The sequence below is a fragment of the Thermobia domestica genome, chromosome 14 (assembly GCF_964235325.1).
Source record: "Thermobia domestica chromosome 14, izTheDome1.hap1.1, whole genome shotgun sequence".
Lineage (NCBI taxonomy): Eukaryota > Metazoa > Arthropoda > Insecta > Zygentoma > Lepismatidae > Thermobia > Thermobia domestica.
In genome coordinates, this window is record NC_137467.1 from 14548389 (window position 1) to 14576348 (window position 27960).

The window sequence follows — 27960 nt, forward strand, 5'->3', positions numbered from 1 at the left end:
CAATGACGGTATTCGTAAAGGAATGCTAGGAGAAATATGTCAATCTGGTAGGTGACTACATATAGAGGGGCAAACAACTATAAACCACAACGATACCACCACCTATGTAATATTGTGCTATATATATCAAGAAAATGGGAGTTCAATTAATAATCTCTCGTGCCACTACGCTCTACTGCAGTACGTTTTTTTTTTTTTTTTTTGTTTTTTTTTGTTTTTTTTTGAAGATCGTGTATCACGGCACATAGCTCTGCGGATCATGCATTGAAGATCCTTGGGTTCTAGAAACTGCAATTTGTTGAATTTGTGACACAGTTTGGAAAATAGTCAAGAGATTTTTCTAATGCAAGGAATTTCATAAATAAAATTACTGTTATCACAAGTATCGCTTGTTCTTTATGGACGCAACACTACATACATCAATTTTTTTCAGGACATGAATATAGCAGAAACAAACATAACGTAACAAAACAATTATGCACTATATACATTACTGACAGAATATATATAACCCATCACCTTTTTGCAATTGATTTAGAAGGCAAAGTATTACAGTAAAATCTGTCAAGTTGACCATATATATCTGTGGAGCAATGTATACAATAATAAATTATTATGACACCATGAGTTGGTCACATTTCGTGGTGGAACCAAAACTAGCCAACTACGACAGATTTGACTGTATTAATCAACCGCAAAAATAAAGACATTAAATCAATCTACTTTTATAATTTGTAGTCACAGCATCATTCATACACGCTTAACAAAAAAATAATTATTTAAATTCTCTACACCTCAAGGTAACATCAGAAACTACGACAATCATTAGTTAATTCCGGAACGCAATTTAATTTTTTGTACTTAAATCTCTGAGACCATAAAATACTCTTCATTAAGAATATATCCTTCTCTCATTTTACCCTTTTAAATCAAGTCAACAAAATTTACATCGTTACCTTCATCACTGTACACTATTAACAACTTTTCATTATTAAAAAAAAAAATCTCTGTACAGAAAATTAACAAACATTTACAACCCCGAACAATCAGTCTCTATAAACGTATTTTAATTACGTTCACTTGGTAATTTGTATAGTTTCTGATACGCGTTAGCTTGAAGAGTATGGTCATACTGTAAATACATGTATCCCCACATCCGTCTTCCATTACTGAATTATACCGAAGAGATCAGTTTCTTTATTAGAACTGGGAAGTCTCAAAATCTGTTACTATTATGCATTAAAATTTAAGTGTATAGGTAAAAACTATACGTAATATTTAATAATTATGAAATACTGAATCGTAGTAATGACAACGAATTAAGAGACTACCAATTTCAATAACATGCGAAGAATTATTTATTTTAATGTATACACACACACTTCATGAACTATTTTGTGGGCTCACTGAATGAACAATTCAGACGAAAGGTATTGACAGTCCTGTCAGGAAATCAAATTAATGCGCGCACACGTATAATCTAACTCATTTTAACGAATCTCGTCTTACGTTCCAAGATTACTGCACATAAATTATTGAAAACCGAACAAGAAACAATCTATGTACAAGCATGATAACAATCCTGCTTCCCAAAAGGCATAGTACAGGAAACATTACTCTACGTGACAACCCGCTTGGAAAATTCGTCTCAAGTGCAAATGAATAGCTATTTCAACATAATTTGTACAAACACGTAAGCAACAGCTTGCAAATTATGCTTTAAAACCGTTTAGCCAAAATCGGATGGGTCGAAAAATGCCTACTTTTAGTTATAAACCGCCAAAAGTGTGAAACACCACGTTTATAAAAGCCCTGACTTAAATTATAGGACTCCTCACAAGAGGTTGAAGGAAATGCACACCAAAATATCAATGTTTCACAATCCCTCAGTACCGGGTAACTAAGTGTAGAAAGTAAGTTGGAGGTCATGAATACATATTTTAAGTAGTAATTTAGTATCCGTTGCATGAATAACGGAGAATTGGAAAAATGGATATTTAGATAGAGCACATAATAGTTGTGTAATCCCTCTAACCTCTTCTGCAAGGTCTCGTAATTTTCAAGGCAGAGCGTTTTAGAATTTAATATTTCGCATTTTCGCCGGTTTGTAACTCTAAAAGCAAGTATTTTCTTTCTTTCTTTCTTTCTTTTTTTTTTCTTTTTTTAAATTTCATTTGCTAAGGAATTACCTCATTTTTGGCAATGAGTTTATCAACACCCTGTACATATTCATTTTTCCACAGCTCTAATATACATTTCTTCACTTTCATCATAATGTTCATTCTAAGAAAAATAAGTTATTTACCCTATACATGTGTATGTGTATACATTTCTCTGGGTTAAAAAAAAAACAGAAAAAATAGCCGGAAGAAAGTGAATTGTACACAAATGATCAACCACAGTAAATCAATTAGGTTTTGCAACCTACTGTACCTTGCGAACGTACAGGCAGATAATTTCGATTGAATATAAACACAATATATTTAAAACTGTAACGCAGTAAATTTAAAACACCTGAGAAGTATACGTATTTACAAATTATCTTTGTACGTTCAGGTTTAAAATTTCTTACTTTATTTTTTTTTATTTAAACAAAAAGATCTGGATCCTAGCAACTAGAAGCCATATTAAGAAAATAAATGTATGCTGATTTACAGCAAACCTAGATAACAATTAAAGTGTAGTATATTGTAAATTCATTTCGTTAAACGAATTATTATTATTATTATTAAAAAAAAAAAATCGTGTCTTTCCTTTTAACTACATCTTTCCATAACGAAAAAAAAAAGTAGTGGACAGTTTCTGGTACACAGGAATTTGACATATATGCGAACCTAATTACTTAGTTTCACCAAGACTTCCAAATCAGGTGTACAGTTTGAATATTTAATATTATATATATATACGAGGGAGGTTCAATAATTTGTCCCCGGGCATATTTAAAATACTTGAGCTGGGATATTGTAACCTAATGCCTTAGATGCCTATATGCTAAATTTCAGAACCATAACTGCTATATTAATATTCTTTTTTGTCGTTTCAGGTGTGAGAGGTGGCACATAGCTTGAAAAATGGAGAAAACCGAACAACGAGCTGTCATCAAATACCTCCAGAAAAAGGAGTTAAGCCCAAAGGAGAATCATGAAGACATGATCAATGTGTTGGGTGATGAGGCTCCTTCCTACCAGGTGGTCAACAACTGGTGCCGCGACTTCCGTTGCGGCAGGGAAAGCTGTCAACAGGCCCCTGGTGCTGGACCTCCAACAACAGCATGCATCCCAGAAAACTGATGCTGTGCATAATACGATTATAGCAGACACACGAATCACGGTGCAACAGTTACCAGACATCACGAAAATCTCTGTAGGCTCAGTGAAAACCATTGTGCATGGTGTCAGACTTGGGACTCAGAAAGGTGTCAGCGCGATGGATAACCAAAATGTTATCTCGTGAAAATCTGAAAGACAGTGTTCGATGTTCAAGGGCTGGTCTGGAGGTTATGGGGGCAGACCTGAAACATTTCTGTGATAAATTTGTGACAGTGGATGAGGTCGTGGCTCCTCCATTATGATCCCGAGTGCAAACAACAGAGCATGGAGTGGGGGTATAGCAGTTCGCCTACCCCACGCAAGTTCAAGGTGCAAGCATCAGCACGCAAGGTTATGGCCACATTTTTTTGGGATGCGAAGGGTACGCTCCTTATTGACTACCTGGAGGTTGGACACACTATCACGGGGGCCTGTTATGCAGCCCTAATCCCTAAGTTACGCGAAGCAATTAAGGAAAAACGGCGCGGGATGTTGCAGTGAACAGTGCTGTTCCACCAAGATAATGCTCCAGCCCACAAAAGCCATCTTACTGGTGCCGCAATCCATGCCGCTGATTCTGATGTGTTGGAACATCCTCTCTACTAACCCGACCTTGCCCCTAGTGATTTTCATTTGTTCCCAAAGTTGAAGAAGCACCTCAAGGGGAAGAAGTTTCACTCAAACGCATCTGTTATTGAAGTTGTGGAGGAATGGTTCACGGCTCAGCAAAAGACTTTCTTTGAAGCTGGCATAGTGGCTTTACGGCATAGGTGAAAGCAGTGCATTACTATGAAAGATTTTTTGGAAAAATAATACTGCTTATAGGTCAGGAACAATAATTATTGAACCGCCCTCGTATATATATATATATATATATATATATATATATATATATATGCACTATTTACAAAAAGTTTCGAAATATGATTAACAAAGCAACCAGTAAAAGCTTTATGGTATCGCCGAAACATATAACCTGCTAATTGCTCTTACGAGTATATTGCATCGTTCACATCAGAAGGTATGATCATAAGCCTATGGCAGAAAATATGTGACTATAGCATTAATCTGCACTGTCTATATAAATTTTCAATCTATACGCGTGGTTCTGAGTTCGATCCCCGAAGAAAGCAGTAGCCTCGGATACAAACCTGAGTAATGTACCAATTTTACTACCGAAGTCCATCTGCATAGCTTGAATGAGGACCTAAAATCGTAGAAGTTATGTAGGATAAAATTGGTAGATGCAAACCTATATATTAAATTCAATTTACAGTGACAAACTGCAGTGGTACACGAAAAAAAAAAAAAAAAAAAAAGGCCTATACGCCTAGAGGATGAAGTCCTGAAGCCAGGACTATGGTCATACTGGAACTACAAGTCAATATTCAGCTTGCAAGAGTTATTCCGAATGATTCACAGTGAAGTTTGACCACACCAAGCGGTGCCCCCCCCCCCCCTCAAAATTTTTGGGACAATCCACTTGTAATTACCCAGTCTCTCCTCCCTAGGGGTGGTGGCAATTTGGCTGTGACAACACCAAAATATCTAGCCTTGTAACCATTTTGTAAATTCAATTTAGCGTTCTTATATCATTATGGTATAATGAAAATTCGACTGCGACATTACCAATGAAAAATTATGTACTTCGAAAAAAAAAAAAAAAAAAAAATGTCACATTAGCTGAAACTGCGCCCTTAAACCCGCCCGTACATACTCCCTACTAGTACTCTAATTCTGTTTTTATTCTCCTGTCTGTACACCAGTCGACGATCCGTCCGAACTTGAAAGTTCTGTCTCTGGTATTTTCAGTGTATCTGAACTTCAAAGAATTATGTAAGCACCTTCCATCCTGATTTTTATGTCTGCAACACCATCTGTTACTTAGCTAGCACTACTTAATATTTCGGACAACCATCGTATAATATTCCAAACTTTTTGTGAATCTTACAACAATTAATTTTACAAATAGCTGCCAAAAACAGATCTTTTCTTAAGATCGAGTTGCAAAGAACTCCAGAGCACTCCATTAAGGATTAAAATAAATAAATACAAAAAAAAACTAGAATATCTTTCCGAAAGAAAAGCAAATACAACCTTTTAACTATCTTTTCTTTAAATACCAATTTAATGCAAGAAAATATTTTATTGTAACTTTTCTATCTTTGTAATTAACTTTACACGTATTATTTTGTACCTTGCAATGCTTTCAGCATAATTTTCTATTCGTAGATTTTTGAATAGTTCTAAATCTTCGTTAATAATGCTATAGTTCGACGTTAGAATAATGTCATGATTATGCAAAGACTTGATATGTAAGAAAAATAGATCCTGAAAACAAATTTACAATCCTATATATATATGTACATACACACAAACTGATCAACATGACCAACAACACTACGAAAAACAAATCTTACACTAAAATAATACTAATACTTCCAATAAGTATATCAAAATTTTGTTAATTACGAAATTCTTACTCGTCAGCACAGACTACAATTGCTCTCATTCTTATTATTAAACAGTATGTGTTGAAGCAACCCCGGAACCAAGTGGCGTGTAATGAGGAACAAAGAAAAATCACAACTACGTAGTGTGTTCAAAAAGTATCGAACCCTTTTTTTTTTCGCGTAAACCAGTGAAGCGCGAGTGACTTTTTTCAGTGTAAATAGAGGGAACACCGATGCACAGTCCAGAATTTGTGCCAAAAGCTTGGCGATATCTCAAACGGAAACCAACCAGATTGGTATATTCAATTTTGAACGAGAATTTAGGCATGACGCGTTCCTGTGTGGCGTGAGACTCCCCACTCATCCAACATGGCTCCGTGTGACTTTTGGTTATTTTCCCAACCTGAAAATACCACTAGAAAGGTATCCGATTTGAGTCAAGAGAAGACAGGACAGCAGAATGCAACGACATGGTTGCTCACCATTCCAAAAACGGCGTTCTAGAATGTTTCCAACAATGGTAGGAGCGCTGGGAGAAGTATGTGCATTACCAAGGAGACGTGTTTCGATTTCCAAACCAATAAATTATTTTTACCAACCAAAGGTTCAATATTTTTTGAACACATCTTGAATATCTTTCGTCCTAACGTTTCCCGTTAAGTTGTATTCCTTACAGATGACAAATAACGAGTGTGGGTTACACTGCTATATTAAAATGTAAATATATCAAGCTACTTTTAACAACATTTGTTATATTAAATACCTTTAATATAGTCGAATATGTTTATTAGTTTCGAATACGTCATATTCAATCATGACAAAATGCTTCAATTATCTGAATCCTAGATTCTTCACAAATAACTCCATTAAATTAGCCTGAATTATTTTCCAGCTCACTTTAAATTTATTGCAGATCTATCGTATGTACTAATTTAACACTGCCGGCAAAGCAGACCATACTTTACCGACGCAACAGAGGAAAATTCCGAAAAATATCCCCAGAAGCTGCCACAAGTGTTTTTGTTATCGTATAAACTCAGATTTGCTAAGTCAGTGGAATTTTTCCTCAATTTCAGTGTATTTTTTAACACACAAAAAAAATGCAACTTTTATATTGCCTATGTTTGGAATTAGCAAATAAAGTATTCTTAAAGGCTTTATAGCTTGAGTAATAAATTTGATTTTATTATTATTTCCGTTTTTGATTTCCGGGATGTCTGCTTACAATCAGTTTCAGCCTATAATTGAATAAATATGGTATTATTGGCGTGTCTGTGCTTTTGAGTCCTAAATTCGTTTTCTCTAAGAGAACTTTTTTTTTAAAATAATAAATTATGCATAAATAATTATCTGCCGACATATATGGTTCTTCCAATATAAATAATTTATATTCATCAAGTATAAATAGTCAAATTTTGTTTGTAGTGATCAACCGCATTTTAAACGACAAAACGTTTCTTAAGTTGTCTATGGGAAAAAGATTCAAATCTCTTCGATAGAAACAGATTCACATGACAACGCTGAAACACGGTTACTTGCAATTAATCTGTGTGAAGAGGCTACAACAGAAGCACTTAAATCACCTATCGTGTGGTCGTAAGGCAGAAAGCTCAGATAGCTGGAAGACATCTACATGGCATAAATAATTCGATTAATAGATATGATCTTTTTTTTTAAGTTGAACTGAAGACGAATACTAGTCACTGGGGACACGACACATAACATGAATCCATTGGTTTCAGACTTAAAATATACAATCACATTCACACTTTACTTACACTGTTCTTGGTGTGGTGCAAATCGGCACTTTTTTTGTAAAATCTTCATTTCACTTTATACAGAATAAAATAAAAAAAATATATATCCGCAGCTACGACGTGTCCGTGTTGACGCCGTTTTTCTGATCTAATTTGTTACTGTTGGACTTGACCATGTAAATAAAAAACGTCAATGCTTCTTTCTCTACCACAGGGATGGTCTTGAAATGCTTCATTAATGTCTGCAAAAGAAATGAAAATGAAATGAAATCTTCGAGTTTTACGTCCCAAGGTTATGCCAGTTAGGCTAAAGGAGACGGTGATTAGTAATGATTGAAATGGTGGAATGAAGAAAGTGGGAGGAAACGGGAGAACCCAGAGGATACCCAAGCACACGGTGTTTGTCCACCACCAAGTTCACTTGGCGGGGGCTGGGATGCAAAAGAAATGGATGGATCTTTCCAAAGAGATTCTCACTTCGACAACAAAACATGCAAGTATGAAAAACAAAAAGCTTAATTTTACATATTCCTGTACGCACTCGTAATTAGTACACAAGACACTTTACAATATTAGTGTTCAACGAGGGGAAATAGTTGTCTAAAGATTATATATATATATATATATATATATATATAGACATTGACTGATCTCATTAACGAGAACAAAATGATATAAGAAATTTTCAACCACTTATTTGGCGAGCACGAATTCCCTGTAAATTGTGGCCTACAGAGATCAAATACCAGTTCTATTTATAACGAAAAAAAAAGCAGCAAACTTGGGGTTCTCCATCTGTTACGCACATACATGTATATAGTGCTTGCATAGGTAAAAAAAAAGTTTTGCATAACAAAATTTATTTTACAAAATATCCTCTCTTAAATAGCCGGGGAAGGCTAATGACTCCATACCTCTTAAATATTCGACTGATCTCGATCAAATTTTCAACATACATGAGGTTCATTTCACTTTGATGGTGCAAGTAACAGCCCGTTTGTCCTTGGTCAGTCAGCTTCTGAACACACCCATCTTTGATCGCTTGCTCACTGATGACGAAAAGTGGGTTTATCTTTGACACTCCAAAACGTACCAGACACCGGTTGTCGCCAGGTGACCCGTTTCTCACATCTGAAGATCACGTTTGCACCCACGAAAGGTTATGCTCTCTGTATGGTGAATTGTTGGCAAGTGGTGCATCACGAGCTGCTTCCACCTTGTCAGTCCATCACTACAGACCTCTACTCTCAATAGTTGCAAAGGGTGTATCGTGAATTGCGGCAGGAGACGCCACTGTTGAATCGCATGGGTGTGCTGTTCTTGCAGTACAACGCCAAGCCTAATGTCGCAAAGAGGACTCGAAAGACCTTTCAGCAAGTTGGCTCAGAGACACTGTGCCATGCACCACATTCACGGGAGCTTGCGGTAACAGATTTTCACCTGTCTCATTCCCTCAACAACAGCCTCCGGGGGAAATCCTTCGCAATTGAGGAAGACCTGCGGAACGTATTCACGGACTTCTTTGCAGCCAAGTTTTATCACCAGGGCATTGTCCAGTTGCAGGAACGTTGGCAAAAGGTGTTGGATACAGACAGAGAGTACTTCGAAACCTACAGGTATGTACCGTTCACTGTATCGCTCTTTGTTTATCCCTTTGGTTAAGCAAAAACATTTTGTGGTTACGTTATAAAAGGGATACATCCCACACTTATACCCTTTATGTTATGGGAGGAAACGGGAGTACCCGCTAAAACCCACGGCCACGATGTTATTCACCACAAACTATCTTGACTGGGAATCGAACCAAGGACTCTATATACCAGAGGTAGGCGCTCTACAACAGACCCACGTGTCCCACTAGACCCCAGTTCGAGGTAGGTACTAACTATATTTAAAAATTTATGTCAATTTGTTCAACCACAATGAGATTACAAACAAGATAACGTTCATTTATATTAGTATATCTATACTAATATATTTACAGGGTGTATCAAAAGTACGGGGCCCTATGCCAATTTTGTTGAGTCAAGACGAAAAATGGAAAGCTAAGGAAGGTATTGGAAGAAGACGATTTTCATTCTAAAATGAATTTTTTTTGAATCGCGCCATACATTTAGGCTCCACACTGTCAAAGCGCCTTATGTTAAATCAGGATGTCTACTAAAATTCCAAAACGAAATTTCATGACCTTTTCTTTATCAAGCCATAAAATTTCGGAACATTCAAAAACTAATAACAGTACCTATATTCTTTAGCACTTGTCTTTATCTTTTCTCTACTTTCAAAGCCTGTTCCCTGAAGTGATAAAAACTTGGTGTCCTTTCACAGTTGAATCAACTGGTTAAAAGCGTACGTGGTTTTCGCGATGCGATTCGTGCTGAAGAACAATCTCAAGAGAGAATTTGGGTGCGAATTGAACCTAATTTTCATGCATACGACAGAAACGCGCTTTTCTTGCGATTGGGTAGCGTCTAAAGCCGACCATAGATATGTTTGGCGGTGAATTTTAACGTTTTATAGAGCGAAATTTTCCACTCTACTTAAATTTGTACAGATTTAAATAAATAAATCGTGACTCGAAAGCTAAATTTCTTGACTTTCATGGCCGTTTTCTAATTTCGTGACCGATGGACAACCTGTAAATAGCACGCAAAAACCGCACGGAAAACGTTGGTGTGAGAACCAACCTACAACACTTTGAATCAGCTACCCAACAATGCTGTATCTATGTGGAAGGCTCAAGGGCACAGCCTGCTGACTTGGCAATGTTGGCTTTTTCTATTTAACATAATGCGCTTTATCAGTGTGGAGCCCAAACGGATAGTACGATTAGAAACATTCCACCATATTAGATTGGAAACTTACCTATTTTCAACAACTTTTCTTCTTTATGTACCTTTTGCTCATAACGAACTTTTGATACACCCGGTTTATAACAGTGAAACTGATAATCTGATTCTCTAAGAAAAGAATATTATTTAAATAAACTTACGTCGGCAAGCTGGGCCTTGTTCAGTCCAGGCCGTGTGGCCACTTTGTAGTGTCTCTTGTATCTCCGAAGTGTGTTAACCTGGAGCTGAAAGAGATCGACTTCTGGGAGATCAGTATCTGTCTCATTGGAATCATCTTCCGAGTCTTTGCGTCTTCGCTTCGTGCGAGCGGATTGAATCACTCCTTTATGGTAGTCACAGATATAAATATGTAAAGCCTGTAAGAAGTAACAATTAACATTAGTATTTGGCAGTACGCTCAGACTGTTACATAAATCAAAATTTCTTACATCATTCTGTAAGAACAGTTTCATATATATCAGGGTGGTCCGTATTTATATGGATTTTTTTTTTTTTTTTAATTATTCTTTTAGACGTAACCCCTAAAACTGTTTCATATCGGACGTAAGGTTTTGAATGCATTTACAGTATATAGTAAATCTGGAACACGCCCTTGTAATTTAGAAACGGCTGGAGAGAATTGAATCATATCTTGGATAGAAGTAATGGAGATACAACAGCACATCATTTTATGTAATACCACCATAGCAGCCATCTTGAAATGGATTTACGAAGAGGGTCATGTGACATCGGTTTGTGGTAGTTTACACCATAAACATAAAAATGACATTACTTTCACGATAAGTTTGATCATGTAAGAGTTATTACGTGTGGAAGGAGAAATGCTTCCATATAAAACTCTTATTTCTAGTTACGGACTGCGGATTTGAAAGAATTTTGAATGCCTTCCCAGGAAAAACTGCTAGAGAAATTTACATCATTGTTTCGCCACAGACTACAAACAAGATTACATAAAGATGATTCCTGTAACTACGTAAGAAACATATCTCACCCGTTGTCAAACAAATCCGCAGAAATGACAATTTCGAAAATTAGATGTTCTTAATTTTAAAAAATCGAGTAAGTTAAAAAACGATAAAAGTTTTAATTTTAAAACCCATCTACTGACTATTTTTATTTATAATATCCTAGTCATCTCAATGAAACATGTGACGCTGGTATCTGTGTCAAAGTAGACTTTTACAAGTTCCTTACTTAATCACAGATTCCCACTAAAACAACTTATGACGTCACTGAAGAAAGAAAGGAAGTATACAAGAACATCAACACACAGAAGCTGCATTTGGAGACTAATCAAGAGTATTTTCTCCAATGTAGATACAGAATGAACTCACCATTATCTTTATCATGGTGCTTTGATTCTGTTTGTACGTTGGAGAAAATATTTTCATTATTTTTAATTCGTCTATAAATACAATAACTTAGTACTTGTTGAAGTACTTAGCATTCTTTTGTTCAGTGACTTTCAGTAATGAAGATATTGAATAAATAACTTAATAATCCATACGCAAAATACATGGAAATTAACTCTATATTATACATTACTGCATATAAAATATGAATACTTCAACGCATTACAGGTAGGTTTAATTTAATTACAAAGATTGAATTCACAACTGAAAAAGTCTTGGATAAGTTCCCATATTGTTAACAAATAATAATCGATATTTCAAGCAAAATTATCGATTACCTTTTATCGGGATGTTTTATACCTTAAATTGTGATACATGTTTGGCTAATCATATACTAGTGTACGTACTGCACTTCAATGGCAAAGAACTAAATGAAAACTCTTCATAGAGAACGCCTTACATAGCCTTTCTAGAACAAACTAATTTATAAATTACTTTAAAAAGCACGGTGTAAGTCAATATTATTTAATAATCTCTATTGATAGGTTAACTTTACAAACTCCTTCAAATAATAAAAACCATGTCCATAAGTTCAGTAAAGTTAAAATATAAATAAAGAATATGAATTATTATTGACTTAAACAGCGCACTTTTAACTTATCTCTAAATTAAATGATACTAGAAGACTGTATACACTCTTTGCAAGAACATGACGGCCTTAGGGTGGGGATACAGAAAATTGACCTATTAGCCTTCTCCGCCCACTACATAGTAGTGAAACAAATACTTTCTCCGAAATCCGATGTTTCCAACTCCATGACAGCTCTCTGCAAGAATAGGAGGGTGTGAGTAAAAGGCTGATTGATCTCTGTAAGGAATGGAATGTCTTAAATGTTACTTTGTTATTTGACACTTTCAGCATAATATCTATCTACTTCTGTTAAGAAGGAGCGAACCATATGTCCAGGCAAGTTGGTCAATGTTTCTTCATTTCCCTCTTCTCTATATAGAAAGAAATAAACAAAAAAGGCAAGAAATACATTTATGACTGTGCATTATTATTATTATTATTACTATTATTAAGATGCATCTATTGAAAAAGAAAGAAAGCACAAGAGATTTTAATCTATATAAAAGTCTCTTCAATTCTAGCCGAATAATAATATCTGAAATGCAAGATGAAAACGGGACTAACTTTCTCATTTACATAACAGATAAGGCAACAAGAGATCAAAAATTTATGAATAATATATTTTAATTATATTTTACATTTTATTAAATTATTTCATTATTCTTAATTATTTTATTACATAATTACACTATATTTTAGATCGATTATTTTTATAAAATTCTCCAGCAGCACATAAGCCGTTGTAATTAATTTTCTTTGACTGATTTTTCCTCATGACACCGAAAGATATTGGTATATTATAGGGATGGGCAAAACCGGTTTCTATAAAAAACCGAAAAATCGACATTTCGGTTTTCTCCAAAACCGGATCGGTTTTCACCGAAACTGGTTTCGGTGAAAACTTTTCGAAAACACACAAAATTATTTCTGTGGAAATGGATTCGGTTTCCGGAGAACAACGAAACACCATTCTGGTCAGAAAAAGGAATAAATTTTCAAAAAAAAGGAAGCGGTTTTCAAGAAAACCGAAACCGGATCAGGTGAAAAACCGAACCGGTTTTGGAGAAAACCGAAAAACCGGTTTTTGTGCCCACCACTAGTATATTATTACTTCTTTCTCTTCGTTATTCGATAAAAATAGAAAAGATGCTTAGTGTTATGTATAGGCCACGGGGTATAGATCAAGTGTACCCAGGATCGAACATGGACAGTTAATAGCAAAACAGTTTCCTTCTTCTTCTAATATTATTATTATTACTATTGCTGTGAGGTATTTATTTAACCGATATCTAGGTATGGTTCTGAATGCATTTTAACATTACAATGAGAAATGAAAGAAAAAAAAAAAAAAAAAAAAAAAAAAAAAAAAAAAAAAAACGACTTGGACAAGTAAGAAGTAAAAGGTAGTATCTTACTATCCGTTTGATGGAAAAATGAAAATCGTGGAGAAAATTCTAATGTGAAATTTAGCATCAGGAAATATAGTTTTACTATTATAGTTATTTTGAATATGCTTTGTTTCGGATTGATTCCCGATCAAGCACACAGAATTTACACAGTTTTTAACCTACCTCTTTAGATAATTGGATTAAGAAACAGGGAACATTGGTTTAGCACAACAAAGAAGTAATGTGACGACCACACATGACAACTGCCTTCGTCAGTTCTTGGTGATACATAACATTAAATTATTATTTTTATTGTCGCTAATCATAAAATTATTTATTAACTGGTTGAAGAACCGGCGTTACGGGAAGGTAGATTTATGGAGAATATTTGAAATGTGTATCATATTTGAACAGTCTTTCCGCATTTAGAACAGGTATTTGAATTGAAATTAAACGAAAAAAGCTTAGGCGACCCAAGTGCAATTTTCAAAAATTGATTTTAAACTGTTTAGCAGCTTTTAAAATATTCTATTTTTGAACCCTTTCTCCCTAGAATAACCTTTAATGAAAATGGCACGAAAGAAATCCGACTGGAGTCAACTGCTACCTACAATACAAAATCCACTTGAAACAATCTATCCATTTTTCTTATAATGATTAGATAAATAACATGATTTTCTACAACAGGTAGTGTTTTTTTCTTTCTTTTTTGCAATTTCCTTAAATATGACTCCTGTGATGTTGGTGATACCTCTTAAACAAATATTCAATTAATAACCCTGATACACGAGGGTGCCATTAGTCACTTATGAAAAAGTTTATGTGGGTGATTTTCTTCGAACGAAATTTCCACAAAACATAACGTTTGTATTTCATGTTTAAGCAATAACTGCAGCATAATATGATATAATTTAAGAAATTGGAGCGAGAAAATTTAGTGGAGTGGCCTGTATCTTTTATTACATATTGAGAAAATAATATTTTTTTTTTCCTTTTAAGCGGAATTTCAGAAAATGATAGAGCAAGTGTTCCCTTACTTATAAAATGAGTTTATAAACTAAGTTTCATCTCCCTAAGGTGAATCACTAGATGTTCTCGCTGCTATGCTAAACGCTGCTTGAATAGTGCGGCGTTGCCAGATAGTGTCGAGTGTTTACTGATGCCAGATAAAGAACGTAATCCTGGAATTCTGCTTGGATACTTACTGGTGAAATTAATTTTCAACCTTATCGCAATTCACAGATAAGTTCCGCTTCTCGAACTGCAACGCTAGAATCCAGGAATTTTTGTATTGTGACAGTAAACGTAAAAATTTGGCAACAACGCATTACGGCGTTTTGCGCATTTTTTTTTCTCAAAATCTATTTTCTTTAAATGTAAATTAATATTTAAATAAAATGTGAAACATAACACGAATAACGGTCAAACAAATTACCTGTTTCGTAATAAGATCATTACTTTAAAATACTTTTCACATACAAATAAAGAATTCATAAAACTGAGCACTTCTAATAACATCTAATAGTAAGTGCCATCTTGTGTGCTCATTGTAAAACGAATCAAATATTTTCTTTTATTTGTTACCTTTCTCGATATCCAACGACCAATTAAATGAATCAGTGCCTTGTGTTGTAGCTGAAACATAACTCCATCTTACATACGGTGTATTTATAATATGTAACGTTTCATTGCGCAATAGTTAAGGGAACAAGCTAAAATATATACTGACTTCCAGGTGGTGATCCACGCTAACATGTCGTGAAATACTTATTTTTGACATACATTTTAAACCCTATTTGTCCACTTTAGCATATGCATTTTGATGACACAACAAGTGAGCATCGTTTCAGTGTAACTAAGACTTCTAAACTATGCGAATTCAAGAAGAACATGTTTTTGGGACACTAAATCAATTGCAGAAAGCCGTTTCTTGTTTTACTCATTCAAAAACAAATATTTTACACGTTGTTGGTGTTTTAAAATAAAAGTCGTGCACGAGTAAATGCTTTTTCCTTTTAGCGATTCTGCTAAACCGGAGATTCGGTTAACGGGACGGTAGTACAGTTTATTTAATATTCTTACTTTTATTAATTATTGAAACAAAGTTGAAACAAGCAAAATAAATAAATAATAGAATTCATTTCCCTTTTTGTTTAAAGTGGTATTTGTATTTTAAAACATACATTTAGGAATAAATTATAATTTATAAAATTTACATTAAATTAGAGTAAATATTACACAGAACAAACAATAAAATATAGTGTACTCTGAAATATTAAAATATTAGTGTGGTAGTGTACATGGATATCTTTTATTTCTATTTCAATTTATTTACTAGCATTAACGCAAAATGGTCTCCCATACCCATAGCAAGGGGGGGAAAAAGAAAGAAAAAAGTAACCTCTCAAACCCACACATCTAAGTCATAAATCAGACTGTATGCTAAGGATACAACTGTTCGAACAGTTCCGATTACCACCCACTAAGGCTTTCTTGATGATGAATGTATGTAAGGAGTTTTCTACAGTTTTAGATATTAATTTGATTACTGGAAGATACAGATTTTAATATTTGATTCTTTACCATTGAACTACAATAGTGTGTGGACAGCTGAATATCTATCACAATTTAAGCTATAAACTGTGTGGTTAGTCAAACATCTATATTATAAAATTGAAAGTGACTATGTGAAACCTCTTGAACCGCCCGACCGATCTCGAACAAATTTTCAATGTAGATGAGGTTCGGGACTGGGGTGATGTTTATCATTTCACTTTTACGGAGCTGCGTAGGGAAGGAGATGGAGGGGGAAATTTACAAAAATCAATAAATATAAAAATAAAAGTGACTATGTTCGTGAATTAATTACTTTTGAACCACCCGATGGATCTCAATCAAATTTTCAACATAAGTTCAAACCTGGGAAGTTTTTTTATAATTTCATTTTGACAGTAGACCTTGGAGGAGGGGAAATATATGAAAATAAATAAAACTTAATAACTCTTGAACCACCCGACTGATCTCGATCAAACTTTCAACATAGATAAGGTTCCGGCCTGGAATGTTTTCTTAATTTCACTTCTACAACGCAACGAAGGGGAGGGAAATATATGTAAAAAGAATTAAAAAAATGCGACCGTCTTCATGATTTCATCACACTTTAACCACAGGACCGATCTTAATCAAATTTTTAATATGAATGAAATTCGGACGGACCTAGGATGGTTTTTATTTCACTTGTGCGGTAGACCGTAGGGGAGGGGGAGGGGACATATATATAAAAATAAATAAAATTTAACTCTTGAACCACCCAACCGATCTCGATCAAATTTTCGACCTAGATTAAGTTCGAACATGAGATTATTTTTGTCATATCACTTTGACGATGTAACTTTAAGAAGGGGAAAGACATTTACAAATGATCGATATTAGTGTCGAATCTATAGTTTCTGAGATTGCTGAGATGAACAATGACACTTCCGATGCCGTGGCCCGCAACATGAGGAGGAGAGGGGATATATAAAATCATAGAAAATAACCAATATCAAGAAGCACTTTAGTAATAATAAAAAGTGACTGACTAACGAAACATACTACTATTCTTTCTTAATTTAACCCAGCGAAGAGGGTAATTCATGCCAGTCTATTATAATTTAAGCTGTAATCTGTGTGGTTAGTCGAATCATCTATCACAATTTAAGCTATAATCTGTGGCTAGTCAAACATTAACCACAATTTAAGTTATTAACTGTGTGGTTAGTCGAACATTATCACAAATGAAATAAACCATCCCGATAAAAGGTAATCGGTAATGTTGCCTGAAATATTAATCAGAATTTGAAGGGAAAATATTGACATCATAGGAACACATCCAGGTCAGTAATATTTTTATATTTGGTGTGTTCTTTACGTTCAATGACTAATCCGAACCATTCAGCATTCACTCAACACCAGTGTATATGATAACTACTGTAGGAACAAATAATTAACATTACTGGTCTGGCAAAAAACCAAATCTAGCTTTAGATGTTGGGTGTTTGCTTTTCCATTGAGATACCTGGAATACTAGTTATGTTCGTTGCTTCTGATTTCCTTCTGACTGACTATTACTTTGCATCGATAGTCTACCACTTTGTGGGAAAATGGATAATCGAAATTCGATCCCCCACCTGATAGCAAAAAAAACTATCTGTGTTTTTCCATTATACAAAATAACATAAAATATCCAATATGCTAACCGAATTATCGAGCTGCAATTTTAACCGCCTCTGCGTCACCGTCTTCTGGATCCGTTTACTGTAGGAAGCATTTCCTGCCGGACGCAAACACCTTTCGCCGTCGTCAATTAGGCAACAGATCTGGTCTGGTGGCCCCCGTGAATCCTCCTCTCCTGTGCTGAAACCATTCATTTTATTACCACTTTCAAAAATCCTGAATCGCCTTCCCTCCGAAATATAACCTGAAAAAAGAAAAAATTGAGATTCAAAATTTATATATATGCATACCACAAAGAATATCAGGAACTGAAACAATTTATCACTGATGCCTAGAGGCACAACTTTTTCGCAATGCGCGATAAAACGAAATGCGGAAGAATTAAGTAATTTTCAGTTTCTTGACGTTTTATGATATTTTATGTGTGCTTTCATTGGTTTCCGTTGCACGATAAAACGCGAAATTTAAAAAAACTAATAAGTTTTCACTACTTTCGAAACGCTAATTTCCGCTGACGGAACGGTAGAACGGTGCATTTTGAGTGATTCGTACACGGCTACAGGGAACATGTTGCGCGTTAGCTATCACCGTCACAGCTGGATGGGGAGTTCCAAAGTGATGATTGATAGAAGTTTGTTGTAAATGCATTTACATGTGTGTGGCTTCTAACAAGCAATGCCAATTGTGAGAATTTTTTTTCTTTCATTTTTTTTTCTTTTAGTATGGACTGGCGATAAGTGACAAACGTACAAAATAAAGGAATAAAATGTGGAAACACACAACATGCTTATGTTTAATTAATGCTTAAGTGTAACTTGTGCCTGTGTGTTTTCAGGAGACAGCAAAACTTTTCAACCCATAGGAAGGTTAGTTACTGATTTTCCCTCGGTTTGATTTAAATATATTATATATATATATATATATATATATATATATATATATATAAAATTTTCTATAACTGAAATCGACAATGCCAAGTGAAATATTCAGTGTACCGGTATTTTGTATTTAGGTAATTAATGGTTTATTTTTATAGTGATCTATGAATAAAAGAAACAATCGTAAAAATGTCAAGGAATTCTTTTCCACAAGAGCTACAAAATGCGAAACTATTTGGAAAATGCGACAAAACACGAAATATGAAAAACGAAACGCGAAATTTTCAAATTCTTAATGAGAAAACTCGTGCCCCTACTCATTTCTTAACCCCAAAGGGAACCCAGTTTCCAGCTAGAAGTGTTTATCTCATCCACCTTCCTTGATTCAACTAGAGTGGTACTTGGAAGTTACGAAAGTCTTCCACTTTTGTTATTTGAACACACCTATAATTATTTCAGAAACAAGAATATTGACTACTTCAAAACTTCTAAATAGAAAACCGTGAGATTGTACCAATGGAAAGGAAAAACTTTGCGGTGAAAGAGAAACTAGCATCTCTTTCTCCTCGTCCCTGTGTTTGGGTCAACTAATAGGTGATTTATTATTACTGTTTTACATTTCAACCTCTTCACATCTCCTAGGGGTGTCTGAATCCAGATTATTTGTAATCATAATTATGTGTGTACGTACTTAATTTCGGAAGCGGATGGCCGGTGTGTACGTAAGCTCGGAACTTTTTTCTTTCAAAGAGTTCCACATATATGCTGAAACATCCACACATTTATAAATATAATTTTGCTATTTTTTAACCACTTCCCTACGCTATATTCAATAGCGTCCTTCCAGACCTCATACATCTTAGTCTCTATCTGAGTACTGCATTTCAGGTAGATCGCTGAATACTTCTTACTGTAGTGAAGTGCAATTGTTACATCTGTTATTATATAAAAAAAATCCTTGCAGTCGAATCAAAAAATACCCTTTACTGACCGAACTACAATAAAAAACCGCCCAGTAAGAGACCCAAGGCGTGCTCCGCCCTTTCTTCTTCAGCCTTTAAATTAAAAATAGTTCCAATGCACAGCTTTGCAACTCGAAAGTATTTTTACTTTCTTCTGCTAAGTTTTATCTATTAATCTGAAAATGTTCTTTGAAGATTTAAGATTTGATTGAATTTACGGCTGAGTACACCTGTAGCACACCCTAATATTAAATCAAAGTATCACGAGAGTAGGATCTCACAAGCCGTAGTTTGTGTTAACATACTAACACAATATTTTACAGAATAATTTTCTTAGAAGTATGCACCCCACAGTGTAAGCTTTCCGACAGAAGAATGGTAACTATTAGTAATTTGCATTTTTATTATTATTATTTATGTACCGCGCATATGCCAAATTAGGGTAGTGGGCAGTTGTAATGCAATGTTATAAGACCGGAATAAATTTTAACGTACTTATTTTATATTATTGTTTATTTCAATTTCTTATTGCACGAATGTTTCCCTACTCCATTACCACCGAATTTAATTTCGGCACTTCAATACAATCAAACTTTGTATTTTCAGGAATCGTCATTGGTGATATAAAACTAATTATAGTATCTCTGTATAGATCCCCTAATGGAGACCCCTTTAAATTCTTAGACAAACTTGAAAATTTATTGAATTATCTTAGCAAGCCTAATTTTAATAACTATAAGATTATTATTGGGGGAGACCTTAATGCAGAGTTTGATGTAACAACTAATAAACAGACAGTCACTGAATTCAAAAATATTTTAAGACAATTTAACTTTTACTACGTAAATAGTAAGCCCACAAGAGGTACTGCATGCCTAGATAACATAATAACAAATATTAATAGAGCTTATGCTACTAGTACAGTTATAGACTTTGCCTTTTCCGATCATAATTTGGTTTTACTTAAGATAGATAAGAAGAATTTCGAAACTCTCAATATTGCAGATGTAAAATATGTTACCACTAGGCCATTAACTGAAGATAAACTGTTAAATTTTAAAACTGCCTTATCTTATGTAAATTGGGTCGATTACCTGGGCGGCTCTAGCAATGTTTATGGAAACACACTATCAGCCAATGAGGTTTTCAAACGTTTTCTTGATGTGTTCCTTCATATTTTCAACTCACAAATTCCAAAAAGGAAATGTAAAGTTATTACTAAAAACAATAAAAAGGGAAACAGAAACAACAAAATGAAATGGTATACTCCAAAATTAGCTAACATGAAATGTAAACTAATGATACTGTATAATCGATATAATAATGTAAAGTCTAAAACAAATAAAGATGCATATACAAGTGCTAAGAAGGAATACAAGCTTGCTATAATTACAGCTAAGAAAACACACATCATGAACAACATTGAAGCATCAAATAATAAATGTAAAGCCGCATGGAAAGTAATAAATTCTGTTGCAAACGAGAATAAGAAAGAAACAATTCCTATAACACCCGATGAATTAAATAATTTTTTTATTGAATCTGTTGACAGAACACGTAGCAATGTAGCATGTTCAACTACACTAGGGTCAAACACCACTATACCAAACCGTGTACAGCATACCAACTATAGATTTAGTTTTGTAAGTGTTACTCCTAATGAAATATATGATATAGTCAACAAAATGAAGTATTCTGAAAGTACTGACATATATGATTTGTCAAGTAATATAATTAAAAAAGTAATAGATCATATATTATTTCCACTCACTTTTTGTATCAATAAATGCTTAATTGAGGGATATTTTCCAAGTGTGCTCAAAGTAAGTAAAGTAGTTCCAATCCATAAAAAAGGTGATAAGAGTGATCCAAGTAGTTACCGGCCAATTTCTCTAGTCCCTATTTTCTCAAAAATAATAGAGGCAGCTATGTATTCTCAGCTAAGTAATTTTTTTAATGAGTATAACTTAATAAGTAAATCTCAATTTGGTTTTAGGGCAGGCCTATCAACAATTAACGCCATTGACGTGCTGGTGAGAGAGGTTACACAAGCTTTTGAAAATAGGTTCTTTGCTCATGCTACATTTTGTGACCTGAGCAAAGCTTTTGACTGCGTAGACCACAGTCTACTCTTGAATAAATTAACTAGTTACGGTATAAATGGCACTGAACTGACCTTAATTCAAACATATTTGGAAGACCGAAAGCAAGTTGTCTTTACAAACGGTATACAGTCTCAAATGAAAAGTCTAAAGTGTGGCGTTCCTCAAGGGTCGGTGCTTGGTCCACTGTTGTTTACCATAATGATCAATGATTTACCAAGTTGTGTACAAGCTCAATCAATATTATATGCTGATGACTCCACTTTTGTGAACATAAACCACGAAGTAGATAACCTTGTACATTTGGCAAATAGCGTTCTAACTGAAGCAAGTAAGTGGTTTGAAGCTAATTGTTTTCATCTCAATAGAAGTAAAACACAACACATGTTATTCAGCTTGAGAGAAGTTCCAAATATTGACATAACAAATAGTGTAAAATTTCTGGGTATTTATGTCGATAGTAGGTTATCATGGGAACCACATATTCAGTATATAGCTAGTAAACTATCTAGAGTTGTCTACCTTTTGAAAAGACTGAAACATTATGTGTCGGATGGTTACGTAAGAACTGCATATTTTGCATTCTTTCAAAGTATTGTCTCATACGGTATACTCTTTTGGGGAAATGCTTCACGTATCAATGATATCCTATTAATACAGAAAAAAGTAATTAGAATTATGACAAATTCACATCAAACAGCGCATTGTAAACCTTTATTTAGAAATTTGAGAATATTAACTGTGATAAATTTGTATATATATACAGCTATTTTGTTCGTGAAAAACAGACTACCTGAATTACAATGCAGATACAACTTGCATTCGTACAATACAAGGTACAATAAACTCATAGATGTACCATATAGGAGACTCAATAAGTCGAAGAACAACTATGATGTAATAGGCATAAAATTGTATAATGGGTTGCCAAGTGAATTATCTTCAAGTCCCATGAATGTGTTTAAGCATAAATTATATAATTGGCTAATAGAAAGACCGTTTTATTCATTAGATGAATACTTTACGCAAATTAAATGTGAAAGTTAACATTGTAATTTTGATGTATATTTTGACGTTGTCTATTGCCATAATTGGTTCAAGGACAATAAAATTATTATTATTATTATTATTATTACAATGTAAGATTTCGATATACCGTAGAGGTAAAAAAGCCTCCCCCACACGCAACCACGTCACACCGGGTATGTAGTAGTTCAAACCTTCGACAGTTAACTCACCCTTAATTTCGTAGCACACATTTTATTCAAAAGTTGACAACCGTACTAAAAACATTTATCGTTACTGATGTACACCCGTCTTAAGCGTAAAATATAAAGGTCACGCAATTTGTTTTGCTAGAGGAAATTTTAAGTTGCTAACTTCAATATTTCAATTATGTGAATTACAATTTACATATTGTCTTACGGAGATGCAGAAACCATGCGGTAAAAAATGTAAGATTCTTCCCTTAAGATCAACACCTCTGAGTACGGTGGCCTGCAGCCATTATTACATTGTTCATTATTATTACATTAAAAAATACAGGAAACAACCAATTTCAAACACACCAAATTCCTCTACAGATGTGAATCCGATGATACACAAAGAGAGAAAAGAAAAAATAATAATAAAAATTTATGACTGGACCAAGACTCAGGAAGCGGACTGGAAAAAATGAAGTGAAATCTAAGTTTTACGTCCCACGTTTATGCCGGTTAGGCTAAAGGAGACTGTGATGATGAGAGATGAGTGAAATGAAGAAAGTGGGAGGAAACGGGAGAACCCCGCGAAAACCCACGAGCACGATGTTTGTCCACCACAAAGTCCACACGGCGCGAACTGGGATTGAACCAGGCACCCCAAGCACCGGAGGTGCACGCTCTACCACTGAGCCACCGTTCCCCCCCCCCAGGAATCGGACTGAGTAGCGTAGTAGTAGTTAACGTATGGGGCACAGTACGCTGAAGATTCCAGTTGTACTCTTCTACTTACTCTTGGTGTATCATACGTTAGTAATTTGCATTATTATTATTATTTATATGCCGCGCATATGGCCTGCAGGATAAAAAGCTTTATCGATCAGTATAACATCCCACGATTATGTCCTTGGGCTAAGGGAGACATGATTAAAGCAAATGAATGCTGATCGAAGAATTGGTGGAATGAGAAAGAGGGAAAACAGCAGTACCCAGAGAAAATCCACACGATGTTGTCCACTACAAACTCACTTGTCCGGGGATCGAACCAGGGGCCCCACGCACAAGAGGTAACCGCTTAGCCAGTGAGCAACCCTCTCCCTCCTTCCCCCTGCAGGATAAAAGAAGACAGATGATTAATAAAAGTGAATTATGATGTAAACATTTGCGGAATGAGGAAGGAAACTAGAGAATGACGCGAAAAAATTTATATCAGTCACAAACTTATAACTAGCCAGCGACCGAACCAAAGGTGTCTCGCATCAGAGGTGAACGGTCTATCCCTGAAAGGAGATAAAATGAGCGATGCGAAAGCCCTATAGTACGAGGACTCATTATATATGAAGAACCCGCGAAATTTAAACCCTGGATCTGGTTCAGAACCTTCGTTAATAAGATGCAGTTCCTTTATATCCTTGGTATTGCAGAAGTACACAAAACAAAAACTCAACTAAACCTATATTACTGAGCGGACGTATCTCATGTTAGGTAACACTAGCCTTAGAAGGAACATGATAGCTTTGTGGTCCAGAGCTTACCTCTGGTGCAAGATGCCCTGGTTTGACCCCTGGGCACATGAGTATGTGGTGGTGAAGACTGATGATCGTGGGTTTTCCAGTTTACCCCCACATTCCTATTTAACAAATTAATTGATTCTTATTAATCAATCTTCTCTTTTAGCCTAAGTAACATAATAGTAGGACGTAAAATTAGAAATTTCACAATTACTCGTACTGCATCTGTTTTATTTGGAAAATGGCGTTCTGCGTTACTTGTTAGTTCGCTTTGGTAAAGTGTGTTATTTAGAGGTGCCATCAAGTACATCCAAAACTGAGAATATCAATGCTTATGTTAATTCTGATATAGATTACAAAAGGTAAACTTGAACGTAGTATTTTGGAACAATTATGAACCAAATCTCGGACATCACAATGCGTCCAATTCAAGTTTTGGCACCACCAGGAATAATTGTTGAAAAATTATAATTCTTGCTCAAATTTCCTTCTAATTGCTAATTAAAGGTTTGCGCTGGGCGACACGATATTACTCAGTTTAATATAGAAGGGGGCCACTAGAAAGAATTGTTGACAAAATACAATGCAAAAAAACAAACCAACCTGTGCTAGGTAACTGCTAAAAGTACGCATGATATCTCACAGAGGCAGGGCAGGGCGAAGCAAGTGTGCCCGCGCGACAGGGAGCGCGTGCATCAATGACTGGATATACGGTGAAGCAAGGATATTGAAAAAATTTGCTTTTGCAATGATACCAGGTTTAATAACACCTGTCACGGTTTCACACTAGTAATGCCTTATTTGGAAACCTAAAATACCGTGGTATTGCCTTGCACTCAATTATGTCTTCTGAAGAAATTTGTTCCTTATGCGAGGTATTCAATTCTACACGTCAATTCTGCAAAATGTGGTGTCAAACCTTGATCAGCACCGGACTTTGTGATTAACATATTGGAACAATAACATGGAGAGAGTGACTGGATGCCAAGAAGTGCTACACAGAATTTCTCAAGATTATTTTCAAATGTGACAGAAATCCTAAGTCTTGTGCATATTGTGTGTGTGTCACAATTTATGCCCTCTCCCTCTCTCTCTCCAAGGGATCGGCCTCAGATAACCATTCTGAACCATGAGTTAATCCAAATGATAAATTTATAATATTTCACAGCTACTCACCTACTAAGTCTAATTTATACGTCCCCGCAAGAAATGAACGCAAGACATGCACAACTTACGTTCGTCCGTATGAAGACACGTGATGCAATCGAAACCCTTTCCGTCAGGGAGCTGTAAAAATCAATTCGCGTTACTCCTCTGATCCCTTACCCCAAGGAAGAAATTCATAAACTTCCTGAACACAACTCACACTTGTCGAGATTTGTCATTATTATTGGAAATAAACATGTGTTGACAACAAATAAATGTTCGAAAAAAAAAAAAAAAAAAAAAAGCCACCACGCTGTAATAGCCCTACCATGAGTAACACCACGGATTAATGAACATTTAGGTGGACTACGGTAGTATGCAGATTAGGTGAACCATTGCAAGGAATACAATTCAAATTAGCCATACGTCACAAGTAAAATAAATTTAAGATATCCGAGGATTGAAGACTATCACCTCAAAGCTGACATTAAAAGTCATTCAAAACCTCACGATAGGAATAACCCTCCCGCGAATTTTCAAATTTTGTGAAATTTTTCTGACCCTGCCACAAAATTAGAGAAATGGCAATACAAAGTTCACTACGGTCACCTATCGCACATGAACTACCACATACCAAACTTTACTTAGAAATTTAAAAATAAATCTTGGATAATGTCAAAAATGCCGGCAAGCAATACACACGTCCGATCATTATACAATGTACGTGTTAAGCAAAAATTTATGGTAAAGTATTTCGCATATGTCTCTTTCTCCGTATCACCCAAGAAACATGTTAAATGCTTCATGTCTGGCGTACTTTTTATAGGATGATCATACGTTTCGGAACCAACGAAAGGTACGATATACTTTATTCATTGAACAAGCACCTACATGTTGCTTCACAGGAGCAATCACAGATGCAACACATTTTGTTGTAATTAACAACACATTCTTGTAAACAAAATATTTTCGATCGGGCGTTTCGTACATCGCCAGCGTAAACAAACTGCTAGTTTCGTACAACTGTGAGATCCCTTATGAGTCTGCTCTTTAAAATTACGCAACTGCAGAGAACGCCATGAAGGACACTGAAGTACGGAAACTGAACAAAGAATGTACGCTACGAAACTAATTTAACTATATCATTACGTACATCCAACCGTGACGTAACATGAATTTCACTTCAAGTTCAACCCTAAAAACAACTTCGGTAGGCGTGGAGAGAAATTTGTTTGTAATGTCACAGAACTTTCACTGTTTTTTTATACGATTTTACTGTTCCTCTCAAAGTATTCAAATCGATTCTACCAATAAAATATATAAATCCACACAAATTAGAGTAACAAAAGAATAATATTCAAATATTAATATTACGTTTACAGCAGATACGAATTATTATGTCCAAATATGTCTTTTCGTACTATATATTGAATGGGGCCCCGGCTTCAGATTGACAAAGAATAACTAATCTACCTAATAATGTAAATTTTCAAGCGTAAGTTAGTTCGTAACTACATGTGAGGAATATATGATAATACACAGAAACAGAACATTTACAAATAAATAAATATAGAAACAGTACGCAGAACATTAAAGTAACAGCTGAGGCGTCTTTCATTGCAGTACTTTTTTGTCATAACTAGAGATTTATGACATGTGTGACATACACTTTTCCTAGCCATGTCAAAATTGTCTGCTTACCTTAAATGCATCTACAGTCTCGTTGGATGAAACGATGAAAGATATATTTAAAGGACTTTCAGCAATTTAATTCAGTCAATCGTTTTGTCACGTCCCACTTCCATAACGCAGAGCTCCTGGCTGAAAGCTACATGGCGAGTGTTGTTGTCAGATGGTTGAGGAGGTCAATACATTGACACATGATTGGTCCATTTCAAAGCAACCGCACAAATACCACGCCTTTTATTTTCGCTACACAATACATATGTTTTTCATAATCATCCATGCGTACATTAGCATTATTATCAACTGTATTCAATCTTTTTAGTTTTAATGAAGTTTCAACACGATTTCCAATATTCATACGTGACGTCTCACGCCTATTTTTAACGAAACCAGTTCTCGTCTGCTTGAACGCCAAACGCACTTACTTCCCGCGCCAATACATTAGGGAATACTTGATTGGCTAGTTCTGCAATCGTGCACAGTTGGAATCTGCTCCTCCATTTGTTGAAATTGTGCGGCC

The 27960-nt window shown here is 35.1% G+C and overlaps 1 protein-coding gene across 1 annotated transcript; it reads right to left on the minus strand.

The window, feature by feature from the left end:
- Positions 1 to 373: 373 nt before the first annotated feature.
- Sap30 (SIN3-associated polypeptide 30) lies at positions 374 to 27960 on the minus strand. Its single transcript, XM_081737724.1, has 4 exons — positions 27456 to 27960; positions 17980 to 18200; positions 10511 to 10726; positions 374 to 7760 (listed from the first exon to the last, which is right to left on the minus strand). The coding sequence occupies exons 2-4, from the start codon at positions 18148 to 18150 to the stop codon at positions 7632 to 7634; spliced, it is 516 nt and encodes a 171-aa protein (XP_081593850.1). The 5' UTR covers positions 18151 to 18200; positions 27456 to 27960; the 3' UTR covers positions 374 to 7631.